The sequence below is a fragment of the Sciurus carolinensis genome, chromosome 5, assembly GCF_902686445.1.
Source record: "Sciurus carolinensis chromosome 5, mSciCar1.2, whole genome shotgun sequence".
Classification (NCBI taxonomy): Eukaryota; Metazoa; Chordata; class Mammalia; order Rodentia; family Sciuridae; genus Sciurus; species Sciurus carolinensis.
This window is the reverse complement of record NC_062217.1, coordinates 2,202,614-2,219,748: the sequence shown is the minus strand read 5'-3', so window position 1 is coordinate 2,219,748 and position 17,135 is coordinate 2,202,614. Positions and strand designations below refer to the sequence as shown.

General features: G+C 45.4%; 1 protein-coding gene across 5 annotated transcripts in view; it reads left to right on the top strand.

The window, feature by feature from the left end:
* Arhgef7 (Rho guanine nucleotide exchange factor 7) overlaps positions 1-17,135 on the top strand; it is a 132,712-nt gene that overhangs the window by 69,905 nt on the left and 45,672 nt on the right. For all 5 annotated transcript variants that reach the window (XM_047552850.1, XM_047552852.1, XM_047552855.1 and 2 more), the window contains exons 3-5: positions 1,495-1,579; positions 4,584-4,714; positions 7,594-7,795. In XM_047552850.1, coding sequence (XP_047408806.1) covers positions 1,495-1,579; positions 4,584-4,714; positions 7,594-7,795 — 418 coding nt within the window. The remainder of the gene's footprint in view (positions 1-1,494; positions 1,580-4,583; positions 4,715-7,593; positions 7,796-17,135) is intronic.

The window sequence follows — 17,135 nt, the reverse complement described above, 5'->3', positions numbered from 1 at the left end:
AGTGACATTGAGCACCCAGTGGGTGGTGGATGGATTGGAGGACCTATCTCACTGGGTGTTAGGAGATGTGCAGTGGCTTCTATAGATTTTACACTCCAGGGTGAACTCTGACCGCAAAACTATTCCTATGACAGATTTCTGGGGGAGCTTGTTGGGGGTTCATCAAGACTGTCCAGGCAGGGCTTCTTCAGGAAGTAAGATGAGTAAGACTTAGCCAGGAAGGAGGTGGGTGGGGAGGCAGGAAGTAGGGGAGGAGAAGGGAGTTCCTGATAGGTCTCTGAGTGTCCTTGAGAGGGAGGGGCTGAACCCAGGGAAGGGCAGAGGTGCCAGGTGGACCAGTTCATTCTGGTCAGTGGGTCAGATGTTAAACATAACATTCAAAGTATGTTAATATGACATTCATTTTGTTTTGTAAATATACCTTCGTTGTTGGCACCTCTGAAAGACTTTTTTTCCATAATTTTTCTATGACAGAGTGGTGGATCACTTGACTAATAAAATAGTTTTTGTATAAGGTTGTTTGATGATCTGAAATGACAGGTAGTCCTTAGTCAGTATTTGGAAAGAGCTGTGTGTTTTAATACATCTGTGCATGCACACATAAACACACACTTATTCACACTCACAAACCCCACAGACTATACCCAGCTGTCTATATCCAGGCCATCTCTATGCTTTCTGTCTCCTAACTCTGGGTGAGTGGTGCATGGGTGCATTTGTGCGCTTGCTGCTCACTCATGTGCATGCCTGCTGCCTACTGTCTCCAACTGCCCCCCCCCCCCCCCCACACACACACACTGCAGACTCCAGCTGTCTACATGCAGGTGAGCTCATGCACTTTCTCTAGCAGCTCCACGCGGGTGGTGTGAAGTGCCTGTCCATGGGATGTGACCATTTCCCTCAGGGCCCCAGGTCTCTAGACAGCTCTGGATTTGAGGAGGTGCCAGACAGTCCTGATCCTGGCCAGGTCTCTGCCTGATGAGTCTCTGCTTTGTCCCTTCTGTGTGATCTGCTCTCTTTCCTTTATACTGTCATATTCTCTGTGCTTGCTCACATCTGCATTTTTCTTTTGCTCCTGTTGGTTTTGGAATCAGCTGTCTCTTGCCATCTTTTCTGTGCTGGGAAGGAACATCTGGAGCATACCTTACCCAGCAGCCTCTGTGTACTCCAGGGAGAGAGGGCTGCAAGCCACCAATGAGCCTTCACCAAGCACCTGCACCAAGCAGCCAGGTGGCCCCTGCCCTGGGTGGATGAGGGAGCATGGCTGGGTGCTGGTGGCTAGGCAGGCAGCTGGTCCTCATCCAAGGGTTTGGACTGCACCCCATGTAGGAATTCTAGTCCTTTCCCAGAGGCCTGCTCTTGAATGTTGTGCTTCCTCCTGAGATTTTAGGCCAAGAATCCCACGCGTGCTCTCATGTTGCTGGGAGAACTTGTTGATCCTCCACTCAACACAAGACTCAGTACTAATTCTACTTGTTTAATTTTTCCTTTCAGACATTTGATGCAAATGATTTGTATCAGGGGCAGAATTTTAACAAGGTCCTCAGTTCCTTAGTGACTCTAAATAAAGTAACAGCAGGTAAGACTCCTTTTTATTAAATTTGAGGGGGGTGGGAATACTAAAGGGTGAAGGGCTTTGGTTTTCTGTTAGTAAGGCAAAATGAGCATTATTCAATTTAAGAAATGAGCATCTACTGCTTTGCCTGTGTGTTCCTTTTGCTGCTATAATTCTGCTGTTCTGAGCACTTGGGCTTCAGTTCCTATACTAGGATTCCTCCTTTGAGGGACTGGCCTCTGAGCCACTTGCCAGCCCATGTTTGCTCTGAGTCCTGTCTGGAAGCCATTCTCTGTCTGAGCCTGGGTCAAAGCAAGGCTCCTGTGTGCAGTAGAGGTGAGGCTGGACTGGCACAGAGCACTGCCCCCAGAGCAGGTTGCCTTCATTGGAATGTGGCTGCATCTTCAGGGTTTTGCCTCTGAGATTGAAAGTCGAGTATCTCTTAGGGATATTCAGATGGAAACGTCTAGGAAAACAGTCTAGGAACAGGAATCATTAAGATTGTCTCATCATTGAATAACATATTGCAAATGAGTATTTGGCCCTTTTTATTGGTTGATTTAATAGACAGTGAAGCAATCCTCTGTCCCTTTGTGGTCAGAATTGTAGCTTTAATGTGAACAAACAATAAGGAAGAAAATTAGTTACACGAAGTTGATTGAGATGTAGCTCACACCAGAATTTAATACAAGAGACCCTGCCTGAGATCTTGGAAAGTGTGGCAGGTTGCTATACCCACCCAGGTGTCCATTTACCAGCGGCTCAAACACAGTCCCTAGTCACGTGAGATTGTTTGGTTGGTGATGTGCAACAGTGTGTACCGTGTGGTCTAAGGGTGCAGGAGACTGTACTCCCTCGGTCCATGCCGGCATACTGTTTACATAGTGACAGGATCTCCCTCCTGACAGTGCACTCTTGACAGTGTAGCCCCATCGCTAAGGGACACGCAGCTGTGCTTATTTGCCTCAGAGTTGTGAATGTTGATCTTATGATCATTGTAGGTCTCTGTGGCAGACAGGGATAGGGGCTGCTAAATGAAGTCTACAGGTAATCATCAGTTGGAACCCACTGACCATGTTGCCGCTGGTGTTCCATCCGCGTTTTGAGTTGGAGGTGCTGCTCAGTAATATGGAGGTCAGCAGGCAGAGTGTGGAGAGGTGCTGGGGAGCTGCAGTCCATGCTGGGTTGTCTGCTCGTCAGTGGCCCAGGTCTGAGGCATCGAGATCTTCAGAAAAACAATGGAGATGTAAAAAAGCTGGGACACTTGCCACTGTTTCTTTTACCCCCACCACCTACAAAAGTATTTCCTGTGTATTGATGTCATTGGATCTACATTGGATGTAAAATATGTAGTGCTTTTCCTTATAAAGTCATATTTGGACGTTAGGAGATAAACCTGCTGCTTTTTAGCTTTTAGTCAATGTTAGTGACTACTCAGACCACAAGAACCTTTAACTTTTCTGTTTGTTGGTTTCTTGCTCTTGTGTTTTTGTTTTGATGTCAGTGTGAGGGAATTGACTATGTCTTTTTAGTTCTCAATTTTAAACACTTGCCTCAACAGCAGGATGATTGCAGCTGCCACATTTTTGGGAAAATTCTACCATTATTTTCCTTCTGTTTTTGTCACTTAATGAAAATCATATGTGTCCTCAAGGCATTTAGATGAATTTTTGCCTCTTAGTTGAACAGAAGAATTGGTGATGGGCAATGAGAGGAGTCAGGATGCCTTGGTCACACTGAGAATTCTCTTGAAGGCCAGGACAGGTTAGCACTGTGTAGTTAGGGTGACAGACCCACAGGCAGGATCTAGGGAAATGTCCTCTGTGACTGGTTTTGTGCTTGGTGCTTGCGCGGGGGTGGGGGTGGGGGTGTTTAGGCCTTTGTCTTCTCAAGTAGAAAGTACTCCATGGAGATCACACCTGGCCCTACAAGTGTAGGGCACCTTTGAGAGGGAACTTCAGTACAGTGTCCCACACTTCTGGCTGTGGAGCCAGCAGCAGCATAAAGGTAGGATCCGGTGGGAGGGCTGACCTGGTTCCTCTGCAGTTCTGGCTGCCCTCAGCCAGCTTGTCCATGAGAAGATGGTGGACCCTGTGTTGCTATAACTTGAGTGTGCCAAGAGCAGCTACAACTCTGGGCTTTTCTGTGATAGTCTTCAGACTTTTGGAAGTCAACAGCTAATTCAGAATTTTATAAGACAACATGTAAGCCAATCCAAACAGATTTGCCTGAAAAGATGGGCTCGGGGGGATCGTCAGTATAGGGGTACTTTGTGGAAGGATCCCAGGTGGCTTTAGGACAGGGTGAGGCATATGCATCTTGAAAAGTGTTTTTCCTAGTAAACCATCATTTTCCTTTTTTCCAAATCAAATCACTTCTAAGAAACTGGGCCACTGACATTGACTTGTTGGTTGGCCCGTTGTGATGGCGATCCAGAGTGGAGAGGAGCCCATTAATTCCTGCTGGCTCTGATCCTCAACAGCCGGGCAAGGCGAGTAGAGTATGTGCAGCTTGCTCTTGGGGAGATGATAATCAGAAGGGTCTCTGGCCAGAAAATGCACAAGGATTTTCTGTTGGTCACAACGAGAAGAGTTCTTTTTGTTGCAGAATAATTCTTGTTGTTCACTGTATGGTACATAATCTTGGACAAGTGGTGTATGTGGTGTGTGTGTTCGAGAGAGAGAACTGGGTTGTTTTCAACTAGGGAGTTGAATTTGAGAAGCTTGTTTTTCAGGTGAAGGGAAAGTATTTTAAGTATTGTAAAACATTTCACGAACTTTTGAAAAGTTATACTAGAGAAGAACTGATGAGGAGTCATCTTCAGATGGTTTCTGGAGAGGTAATTGGGGATGAATGCGAGTCATTTATGGGACAAAGAATCTGCTCTTTGTTTACTGCATAAATGGCCTGCTTTATTGTGGTATTCGGTGTGTCCCTCTGCTGGCCCAGTTTTAGAGCCAGCATGTGGCAAGGGAACATGGTGTCAGGCATTCTCAGCGCTCTCTCCCTGTGTGCATGACCTTTTCAGACATTGGACTAGGGAGCGACTCTGTATGTGCTCGGCCCTCTTCGCATCGGATAAAGTCTTTTGACTCCCTGGGATCCCAGTCTTCACACAGTCGGACTTCAAAATTGTTCCAGGGCCAGTACCGAAGTTTGGTAAGTTTGAGAGGTTTTGTTATTTAAATTTCAGTGCATTTGGGAATGTGAGAGTGTATGAATTTGTCTGGAAAGATACTTGTGCTCCTGCTAACAGAGTGTTAAAACAGATGAGAGGTATTTGACCTTGTCTCCATTGCTTTTGCAGCCTGATTTTGCATTTGTCCTTCCCAGATCCTTCAGATAGTATGCTCAATGAGTGCTTTCAGAAAACTTGTTTCCTGGGGTTATATTAAGATTGATAACTCTGCTTGTGTGGAGAGGTGTGTACTTTAACATATTTCCCTCACACAGTGCTTTCTCACCTGCTATGCACAGATGCACAGAAGCATGAGAAGAAGAAATATATGTGTGGAAGAACTTAGCTGTTCAAAGGAGAGACGGTTCTAACCCAAGAAGCCGAAGGTGGCCTTTTCCTCTTCCTGAAAGCATGCCTTTAGAGCTTTCCATGGCTGCTCAGGACACAGGGAAAGGAACTTAGGTGGAGAGTCGCCTTGGGAAGGGAAGTAGAACTTGTTCATAAATGCTGTGGGCACAGGCTGTAACAGTGTCTGGAGATGTATAGGGGAAGGTAGAGCATGGGACTGGATGAGTCTGCAGGGAGGATGCAGGGCCTGCTGCCTCCATCAGGCCCTGCTGTCTGGGGGGCCGCCTGGGGCTGGCAGTTCTTGATTTGCTAAAGAGACATAAATTTTTGTTTCTCTTTGTAAGTATAAAGTAATCTTACAATGAAAGTCATGAGAGACCGCATCCTCAGAGATTTCTGCTAACAGAAAGGAGATTGTGAGGTTTGCTAATGGTGATGCTCAAGAAGTTCATTTGGACAGAGTTGTATTTTGTAGTTGGAAGTAAATTTGAGTGTCACTCAAGGAATGGGGTTAAAAACAAAAAGATACCAGAGAAATGTTGTTTTTACATGTTCCTAAGTGTTTTGAAGTGAAACTTACTCTTGTCCCTACGTTTGCCCTTGGAGAAGGCTGTCCTGGGGTCTGCATCTGCACCTCACTGCCTGGTTTGCCTGTACCAGCCCGCTCTTCCGTTTTTTTCGTGGCCTCTCTTCTGCGGCCCTCCTAGTCCTCATGGGGTCTGGGTATTCATAGGATGTGATGCTGGAGGAATTTTGTAGAGTACCCTTGTGAGCATTATGATTCCAAATTAAGGAGAAATACTTAAACCACTTGAAACATTTTAAGTTAGCTTTATAAGATATATGAGGACAATGTAAGAGAAATCAGCATACTTTAGTAAAAAAAAAAAAAATGCTGTGTTACTCTTTCAACCATGGCAATTTTCATTTGGGTTTTTCCTTTTTTTATGGAGCAAAGGAGGACTGGTCAAATATATGATATTAAGTCAAGTTAGATAAAGGTTGATAATGAATGCTATTGAGATCATAATTAGGATTAACATTCCATTAGCTAGAGAAACCGTTAGTTACACTAGGAGTGAAAGGGGTCTTTCTGTGGCTGCTGGTGCACATTCTGATCGGCTGCTGGTGAGTTGGCTTCTCCTGCATATGACATGGCAGACTTCTCTACATGCTAAGTGAGAGTGACTCTTTCTTTGCTGTCTCCTGGTCACGGTCTCTCCTGGTCCTCTGCTTGCTGTTTCCTGGTCACAGTCTATCCTGGTCCTCTGCTTGCTGTCTCCTAGGCACAGTTTCATCTGGTCGTCTGTTTGCTGTCTCCTGGACATGGTCTCAGGTGTGGTCTTTCCTGGCCCTCTGCTTGCTGCCTCCTAGGTGCTGGGACTCCCTCTCCTGTCTTTGCTGATGTGGCCACAGGACTTTTTGCCCAGTACCTGTTGACACCATGGTGCATATGGAATGGGCTTGCCCCTGGTGGTGGGGCCCAAGAGAACACTGCATGGTTTTCATTGGTGCCTTGAGGAGGTTGCATTCGGTGTCAGGGGCCTGGGAATAGTCTCCAAGGACCCCCTGGGCTGGCCCCTTAAACACTCCTGGGGCAGTGAGATTGGACGTCTCTAGGAATTTTATTTTTTTCTGTGGATTTTCATTGATGGATTTGGATTGCCAGCCTCTCCAGATCCTAGTCCAGGATCTATGGAGATAGGAAGAAACTTAGTAGTCTGCTTTCCTTTTCCTGCCTTCTAGAGACCTTGAAAGTATGTAGTGTCTCAGAAAAAAATGTAGTTTTTGTGTGGGGGGAAAAGAAAGAAATGTATTTGACAATACTCAGTATTGGTGAAAATTTGACAAAAGAACTCTTCAGATATGGTTGGTGGGCATGTTGCTTGGTCTGAATGTGGAGAACCTTTTTGAAGGACAATATAGAAATTTGTATTAACGTTTAACACATATTAGTATGTGTTCTCTTACCAGAATTTATTATATAGGCCAATTTACAGTTATGTTCAAAGATGGACATTCAGGCATTTTTAATGTAGCCTTGTTTTGCAAGACAGAAATACTGTATGTAGTATATAAATATACTAGCATTGTTGGAGAGTGATTAAAAATGGCACAGTCATGTAGTATAGCATTATGCAGTTAGGGTTCTAAGTATTGCTGGAAAAATGACTGCAGAACGCAGACTTCACCTAGGTGTTGAAGTAGTATGCACACCGATTCCTTCTAAACGTGTGTGAATGTGTATCAGTTTGTGCAGGTTTAGCAGTGGCAGGATGAGACCTTCAAGCTCTGGAGAGGGTCTCCTCTGGGGCTGGGACCAAATGGTGAGCAAGGTGCACTGGGAGAGATGGAATACTTGTTTCTTTAGACATTTTCCTGCTCTTTGAATATTTTGGGCATTTATAATAATATTTTGGCTGCCTTTATAAAATACAATCTTTTTTATTTTTAATGGAGTGAACTGTATCTCATGTAATTTTCTTCCCATTCCTTCCCTCCTGTTTTTTAGGACATGACTGATAACAGCAACCATCAGCTGATAGTGAGAGCCAAGTTCAATTTCCAGCAGACCAATGAAGATGAGCTGTCCTTCACAAAGGGTGATGTCATCCACGTCACCCGAGTGGAGGAAGGAGGCTGGTGGGAGGGCACACATAACGGCAGGACTGGCTGGTTCCCCAGCAACTATGTGCGTGAGATCAAGCCAAGTGGTAAGTGGCCGAGCCTGAAGTAGTGCTAGCGCTGACTGCTGTTCTTGCGGATGAGAAAGCCGGAGTGAGCACACTTAGCATCGGAGTGCTGCTGTCCAGGAGAGCCTGTGAATTTCCTCTGGTTGTGGATGATGCTTTTGTTCAGTGAAATCCCTAGCATCAGGGTTCTGGGACAAAGGGCTCCCTGGTTATAACCTAGCTTTGCATTCCATCCTGATATTTTCCATATGCCAAGGGTGTGTGGAGATATCTCAAATGTGTTAGGGTTCTCTCCTCCCCTCCTGCAGGCACTGGGGGTTGAACTCAGGGCATTGTACAGGTAGGCAAGTGCTCCGCCCCTGAGTTACATCCCTAGCCCTTTTTATATTTTACTTTTGGCCAGGCCGGCCTCCAGTTTGAGCTCTTCCTACCTAAGCTAGCTGAGGAGCTGGGGTTACAGGCGTGCACCTCTGTGCCCGCTTAGTTTTTTTTTTTTTTTTTTTTTTTTTTTTTTTTTTTAATTGTTGTAAACAAATGGGATACATGTTGTTTGGTTTTTTTTTTTTTTTTTTTAAATCTGAGGTAGCATCTCACTACCTTGCCCAAGCCTGGTCCTGAACTCCCAAGTGATTCTCCTGCCTCAGCCTTCCTGGTACAGCTGGGACTGCAGGTGTGTACCACTGTGCACACTGTGCAGTTTCACTTTTGTGTTAGATGTACTCTCTTTTTTAGGGCTGGTGTCAGGGCTTGGAATTTGTGATATGCAGACTTTTATCTGTGGGTACTTTGCCAATCATCTACTTATAGATAATTTCTGCTGTTTATATCAGTAATAGTGTTTTAAAATGTATTGTTTTCCTTGTGTTTTCTGTATCTTTTTGATTTTTTTCCCCCTGACTGTTCAAAACTGACCTCTCAGAGGCTGCTGCTGTTTTGAGAGGGAGTGGTAGTCTTTGGCATACTTAGCTGTGATTCACAATAGTGGAGTTGAATATTGTCTGAGGCTTGTGGTTTGATCCACTCCCTAGGGAGTGGCTGTGAACATTGCAGTCGTTTGTGAAGCCAGCGACTGGAGTGCTAGCAGTCGTGTTCAGGAGACGTAGTGGTGGCGTTTTCCTGAGACAGATGTTGCTTGACCACACTTCAGGCCATGGGCCAGCGTGGAGGATTGAGAAAGGAGCTCTGTAGAGACTTCTGGGTCATGTGAACACTGCTGGGCAGTGCTGGCCTTCAAGGAGCTTGCAGCAAACTGCCTACACATATGTAAATTGTTTTGTGTTGAGCTTGGTTATAGGTGCTCTTGTGAGAGGTAAAGGTTTGCAGTGAGATTTCAGAAAGAGGGTCAGAAAGGGGCTGAATGTGGGAGGGTAGGGAGAGAGGGGTATGATATTTGTTCAAAGAGTCTCATTTAACATTGTGTATTATTCCTGCTATTTGGAAAGTAGTGTACTGTGCTGTTTCTCTGATTGCCTGGGGAGAGATGATTTACTGAACTGGCTGGAGAACAGGGAGTGTGGAAGGGGCCTAGTGTGGAGCCCAGGCTGTGTGCCGGGGTGGGGGTGGGTGGCTGGGTGAGGCTCAACTGCAGATGTTTCACATGGAAAGGACTGATCTGTGCTTGTCCAGGTCTCTTGGTGGGGCTGCTTTGCTGCAGCGTGGGTGGGCACTCGGTGCTTGCATGGAGTGATCATTGCTGCTATTTTATTTTTCAATGTAACAAGAAAAAATGATTTATATATGTAAAAATGAGAGTTTGATATTAAAATATTTTCTCAACAGTGACCTGAGAAAACTTAGTGCTTTTGTTACTGGGGCCCAGGCTAGAGGCCTGAATCTGGGATCCCATTTGACTGGATCGGTTGTCTGTCTGCATTAGGAATGAGAGCAAAACAGTATAAAAAGGAAAAGTGAATTTAATCACAACTTTACCAGACCTGTGTCACAGGTCACTGGAGAAAACATTCATGTAGAAGAGAGGCTGAGAAATACACATCTGTCTGACTGGCCTGCAGTGAGCCTGCCTGGCAGTTCTGGTTTTTGCACCCTCTCGTGTCAGCGCCAGGGATTTGGGGGCATTTCCAGCTCCTGTTCTCAGCAGGAGATGGGATGATTGCCTGTGGGAAGCAGGATGGAGAAGACAGCTTGAAGATCAGTTAGCAGGAAATAACTGGGACTGAGGAAAACCTTTTTGAGACTTATTGAAGATTCCTGATTTTAAGGGTTCCTGTTAACACCTCAGTAAGGCAATGACCAGCCGTGAGTTGCAAAGTTCTCTGGTTTGGGGTTTACTGTTCATTTGTGTACATGTGTGTTTCTAACATGCATCTCGCCATTCTGTCCATTTCTGAGTGTGTAATTCCATAGCATTAGGCACGTTCACGTTTTTGTGTAACCGGCCTCCCCAAGTGTCTTGTCTTCCTGATCTGAGGCTCTGGCCCCAGGGAGCACTGATGCCCTGCTCCCCTTTGTGTCTCCAAAACTGAGCAACTCAGATAAGAGAATCATACTGTTTCTTTCTTTGTTTCTGTTTTCTTTTTTTTTTTTTTTTTTTTTTTGGTACTGAAGGATTGAACTTAGGGGTGCTTAACCATTGGAACCATATCCCCAGACCTTTTTTTTATATTTTATTTAGAGATAGGGTCTAGCTGAGTTGCTAAGTGCCTTGCTAAGTTGCTAAGTCTGGCTTTGAACTTGGGGTCCTCCTGCCTCAGCCTCCCGAGCTGCTGTGATTACAGGCATGCGCAACTGTGCCCAGCTGTTTCTTTTTGACTGACTTGTTTCACTGAGTGTAAGGTGCTCAAGGCCATCTGTGGTGTAGCATGTGTCAGAATTCCCTTTTCTTCATGTGCATTTCCTTTGCTTGTCTGCTGATGGGTACTTGGGTTGCTTCTACCTCTGGGATTGCGGTGGGCAGTGTTGCAGGTGTGTATAACTGGTCATGTCTTTGCTTTCACATATGTTAGGTACAGATGCTCCTTGGCTTTTGATGGGGTTGCACCTTAGGTAAACCATTGTAAGTTACAATATGGTAAGCCACCTAACCTGCTGAACCTCATGTTGTAGCCTAGCCCACTTTAGACATGCTTAGGACATTTTCATCAGCCTGCATGTGGGAGAAGAGAGGGGAGATTATAGCATACATTGTTATCCTGGGGAAAGACTAGAATTCTTGGGCACCTTCCTATTGAAAGTTATTGCTTTCACACCGTCATAAAATCAAATAATGGTATGTTGAACTTTCCTAGGGTCAGAAGCCATCAGCATGTACCCAGAAATGTAACAGCAGTGCAGGTGGAAATTGCTTGCTTCATTTTTGAGACCTGCCACGCACTTCTCCCATTCTTGTACTTTCTCTCGTTCCCAGTAGCAGTGTGTGAGTGCAGCTTCTCCACACCCTTCCAGTTACCATTTTCAGTAACAGCCATCCTGTTGGTTGTGAGAGGGTATCTTATTGTTGAGATTTTTATAGTTAATAATAAGCCACATTTTTCATTTTTACCATAAAATCAACTTGGCCAAGAGTTTTTGACTGCTTATTCTTTGGTTACTGTACAGTGTTTTTTATATGTGTCCTCAGTCCTTATCATAACCCCAGAAGACAAGTATTGTTGGGATAATGAAGTGGTTGGGAACACATAAATGGCAACCTTTAGAAGAGTTGCTGTTCATTGTGTGGAACTAACTGACACAGTAGGCCAAGGTGTTGGACATGTGGTTTGGTCTGTGACTTCAGCTGGACATCCAGACCAAGCTGTGAGCCCAGCCAGCCCCAGCCTGTGAGGAGTTCCTTCTCCTGGGCCACTAGTGGGAAAGGACACCATGGTAAGGTACTCATGGAGCTGGTGTGTGGGCAAACCTTTGGGGAGGACCTGGCTCAGTGGGAGGCAGTTGTTCAGTCTGTTCTTTCAGCTAACCATGTGGCTTTCTTCAGTTTTTACATTGACTACTCTTTTTTTTTTTTTTTTTTTTGGCGGTACTGGGATCGAACTCAGGGCCTTGTGCTTGCAAGGCTATCTCCCCAGCCCCATTGACTACTCTTAAACATTGCTTCTTTATAATTTTGAATCCATAGTAGGCTGCAGATGAAGGAAGTGTCCAGGTATTTCTCCTGTGGCTTTTTTAGTTAATGCAGCATTAAGAAATGACACTGAGGGTGGGTTTGTGGATCTCAGAGTCCTGGGATGTCTTGTGGGCTTGATTTTCAAATAGATTTGAATGGCCTCACTTTGTGGGTAGCTATTTGCTCTGCAGCATGTGGTAACTCATTAAGGTAGCAGGCGCATGCCCTGCACGAGTTGCTTACAGGCCCCACCTTGGGAATGGAGCCCGAGGCCTCAGGGCTAGTAGTGGCAGAGGAAGCCCTAGGTAGGGGGGACCAGTGTCCCTCGGGGCAGCTGTGACGTTCTGTCCTTTCTACATTTTCACGTGAGTATCTTTCTGAGACTGTCTGGCCAGTTTAAGTCTGTGTTTGTGATGCATTGTCATTAAGGTTGCATTGTTTGTAGGGAACCACACCAGATCCATAGTTTATGCACCAGATGGAGAGGCACCTAGGTTTGTTTTGAGATTTTTGTTTTTTAAAATACAAGAAACACTACCAGATTTGTTGTCCTTTGTTTGACAGTGAACCCAGGGGAATGAGTTCCCACCTAGTGTTTTCTAATTATCTGAGTACGTTATTAGAAAAGTCAGGCCAGTCTGATTCTAAATGTTGGCAGCTGAGGCAGAAAGGTGGGAAACCACACCTTTTATTCTCCCACCATAGCAGGAGGATAAAATTCTAGGATTGCAGTTACATTCACTGTTGCAATTTTCTTGATAGTTCATTGCCTTTCTGATGATGGAGTAGGTTTCTGTTTCCAAAGGCATGTTTAATTAAGCATTGTAATTTATAGTGTGATTGGTGCTGAATTTGTTGAAGACAAAATTGTGCTGGGTTTGAAGCAGACTCCTCCAACTGCCATTCATGTTAGATCATTTCCTGGTGAAACAAAACTGACTTCCCTTCAGTTGAAGGTTTTTTTTCCTGTTACCTTTTGGGTTGGTTTCCAAGTAGTCTTACTCTGTAAGCAAAATCTGAGGCCTGCTTCTAACTGATACTTTTTAGGCTGCTTATCTCCAGATAGTCTCAAGATTGTCTCGCTAATCTCTGCTTTCTGGAGTTGTGTGCATAGCCATAGATTGTGCCCTCTTGTGGTTAGACTCGGAAATGTTCTTGTTGAGCTTCACTGTTGTGTGTGTGTGTGCTTTTAACCTGTGGATGGTTTCTTGTTTAAAATAGTTTCACTTTGAAGACAGATACCTTTCATGTCTGTGTAAGAATCTTTATTTGGTGTCCAAGTACTATATATTATGTGGGAGGTGTGTAATTGTTACTTAGCATTTATTTTCTGTGTGTCGTTTTTGGATGTGTAAAATCCATGTGTTTTACCATATAGATGTATGTGTTTCAAACATACAAGGCTCATAATATGGAATTCCCTAAATCCAGGGGAGAAGGCAAGGCCTATTCTGGGATGAAGAGATGCTAACTGCTGCTGTTACTAAAGTGGAGGTGCTCAGTAGTGTACACACTCCCCAGGTGTCTCTTAGATGGTTATTTCAAACGTGCTGACTCTAATACTTGTGTTTCTGGACAGCTCATCTGTTGTGTAGGAAAGACATTTCCTCCAAATGTTAATTGAGGAATTCACACTGTGGCTTCCTGAGTTTGCCACTTTTTAATATTTCTTGCTTATTTTTCACAAAGAGTGATAGAACAGGTTGCTGAGCTTCAGGAGCATTCCTCCCCTGACTGTGAAGGGGCAGAGTTTGATATAAACAGTTTGCTCGGAGAGAGGGACAGGATGACCCAGGATCTTGCCCCTCTGCCATGGGAGAAGCTTGTGCTGTGGCCCCTTCCTTCTCTGTTGAGGGTGGGGTCCAGGTGGGGGCCTGTTTGCACACAAGGATAACTTTCCCAGTGCGCCCAGAATATAGAGGAGTCCCCCAGATAAGGATGGTTTTTGGCAAGAACATATATTGGAAGATTTGAGCTTTGGAGGCACATGTGGGGAGCACAGTGCTGGGTACTGGAGTCTGGGATTAGATGGTTTGGAATCTTTGGAATCCTGGTGCGAGTATTCATGCAGATTAACACACCAGGGTGCACTTACCCCAGCATAGTCACAGTGTGTGGTGTGACTTGTTCTGTGACTCTGGCCATTTCCTGATGACAGTGACCAAGCATCCCCACTTAAAGGGAGCATCCCATAGATCAGATCAGGTATAGCAATTTGGACTCACGTCCTTGGTCTTCCAGTATTAGAGGTGTTCTCTTTTCCCAAAGTTTTATTCTTATTTATGCTAAATAATATAAACAGGTCCTACAATAAGTAGGATGGAAGCAGTGTCGCCTATGCCTCTAGCCCCTGCCCAGGGGCAACCTCTGCTCAGGCTCTTCTCCCTGTGTCTGGCCCACAACCCTTCCAGGGATGTGGAGGTTTTGTCTCCTGCCTCACCTTCTCTTTCTGCCTCCAGCCCTGTTCTACAGAGTACTGTTTTGCTCTGCTCTTCCTCTGGTTTGGTGATGCTAGTGATAGACTTCAGTCCATTTCGTGTCCCATCAGCATTGTGTTCTTCTCTCTTGCTGCTGTTCTGTGACATGGCCCTGTGCTCTGCCCTTCTGCTTTCTGCCTTTGGTCAGCTACATTTTCATATTGCGTTGTTAAGATTGTTAGCAAGTGCATCTGGTTTTGAGACCACAAGCAACACCCATTCAGCACACATATTAGGGTTTTGGCTTTAAACTGAAAAGATCACCCTTGCAAGGTGGATGTTAAACTATTGATGGGTAAAATGATGCCATTTCTGGAATTGACTACATTGCTTCCAGAAGAGAAAAAAGGGATAATATGTGATAAATTTGGCTAAATGTTGTTGGCTGTGGAAGCTCTACTTCTATATGTAAATGTAGGTTTCTATAGTAAAGTTAGGAGAAAACAGTGACTGCACAATTACAGCATTTTCAGAAACAAATCAGAAGTGGTTGCTGTCAGCAGGTCATCCCTTTGAGAAGGAGAGATATGTGAGAAGAGAGTCAGCACCTGGTGGAGTCAGGACCTGGGAACCTGAGAACCTGGGGCCATGAGAGTGGATGAGGATTGGGGAGTGGGGAGTGAGTCGGAGCCTGACTCTTCCCAGGTCACAGTGGTAAGGAGCCACAGTCCCCGAAGGGCAAAGAGGCAGATGATGACTTACAGGCAAGGGGAAGAGGAGCAGAGGGAAGGACAAGTTCTGACTGCTTCCAGGAAGACTGGGAGAAGAGGCCTGGGGGGTGGGCCATGTGCAGTCTGGTTTTGGGCATCCTCTTGGCCAGGCAGGCAGGGGCCCATCGTGACCCTGCTGATGCCCTGGGGCACTTGCTTGCCGGTGGGTGCCCCACCTCAGCCCAGGACGCAGGCTTCTCAGCTCTGCAAAGTGTCTCCTTAAGCTTGCTTCTCCTCTTCACTTGTTTTCTCTTGGAAATCTGTGAAGGCCTGGTTTTGCCCTCTGTGGCTTTTAATCTGTTTTTCATTTTACTTCTCTGCCGCCCCCCCGCCCCCCCCTTTTTTGGTTCGTTTCACCAGACCAAGTTAATTTTGAATACCTCCTCAAATTGGGAAATTTTGGTTCATGGATTTCCCACTTACCTGTATTGTTAATGTGTCTATTGAGATGTTCATTTTAGTGATCATATTATTTATTTCTAGAAGTTTTTTCAGGAATTCTCAATCTTCGTGGTACCTTTTCCATGCATTTTGGTCCCACTTTCTTCTCTTCTTTGTTCTTTTAAGCACACTTGTTTGGTTGTCTCATTTCTGCCTTTCGGGAACTTGGTTCCTGTACCTGTTGGAGCCCTGGCTTCCTTTCTTCTTCTTTGAGGGTGATGGTTGTTCAGCACAGTTCCTTTGTGCCCTACATGGGAGTCCCCTGGCACTTTCCTTGCCTTTCCTGTGGTTGAGTGATGGGGGAGTGTACACTTGGGGTACAGAGCAGGCAGGTGTGGGCTTGGGGCTCTGACCTTTTGCAGGCTGTGCCCTGCTCCTGTGCACCGTTGTGCTGCTTCGCCATGTGTGGGCTGGTTGCAGAGGTCCTGTTGTGTTCACCCATGGTCGCCCTGGGTCAGGATGAGTCTGTCGCTCCCTGCCACAAGGTGGTGCTTGAATGGGTGAGTGGACTTTGACCTTTGGGGCTCTCCTCACTTGTTTTTCTTTCACACATCTGTGTTTGAATTCTGCATGATTTTTTTGAATTTATTGCAGGAAAGGGAAGACCTGCTACATCAGGCAGCCCTGGGAAAGTGGCACTGAATTCTGTCCTCTTTATTTCTCCACACCTCAATAATAGCAAGCTTTAATAATTTTTAGTTGTAAGATGGGCCAAATGTGTTGTTTTTGTAAGGAATTAAGAAGATTGAGTGTTTAGGGACCAATTTCCTGGCTATATGCATATTTTTCAATTATGAATGTTCATAACTTGACACCTATATTACATTTTTGACGTCTGCTTTTGGTAGATGCTACCAGAGGCCTCTGAGGTTGCCTGCCCTGTTCTGTTGACATGTGTTCCCTAATGGATTGACCATTCCTGGATCCCAGACACTGGTGGCATGAGCAACAGATGAGTGGCTCCTGTGTCAGGAGGAAGGGGCGGCCTGCTGGCTCTCCTGGGAGCAGGTCTGCCTCGCTGTTTGTGAAGTCTGCTTCCCGCAGGGCTGGGGTAGTGTCATGGCTCCTCTGGACACTCACTACATTTAGGAGCTTGTGGCCTTTGGAGCCCTTTATTGAGAACTGACAGCAGGGCATGTTGGGGAATGTGGTCAGGAGACCTGCTGCCCCCTGCTGTCCATGTAGCAGCCCCAGAGGGAGCAAAGACAGTTCGTGTGGGATTACTCTGCTTTGTCTCAGTGTCTTCTTCCCACCTTTCCTATGTTTTTATATCAGATGAGTAGCCTGAACCTTTTTCATTTGAAATCCTTTTTCCTTAAAGTTCTCATAGGAAATTGAGTCCAATTAATTATTGTGTTGAGTGTGAGGTGTGTCTTAAGTTTAAGTAAAATATCAAATTCATTGCTTTTAAAATGAAGCAGATTCAAGGCCATGCTTGTGTAGTGAGCCACACAGGCACGTGTGTTGATGTGAGTGCTCTTCTCGTGGGGTTTAGGATCAAGATGGCTTTGAGTTAGCCTTCAGCCATCTCACCTTTTTTGTCCTTTGGTGTTCTGCCCCCAAATTGCAGACTTCAAAGGTGAGAAAACGTTGTTTTTTTCCTCATGTAGAAGTGTCAGTTTTCTCTTCCCCAGTTACGTTCTTAACACAGGAGCTGAGTTGTGGAGGAGAGT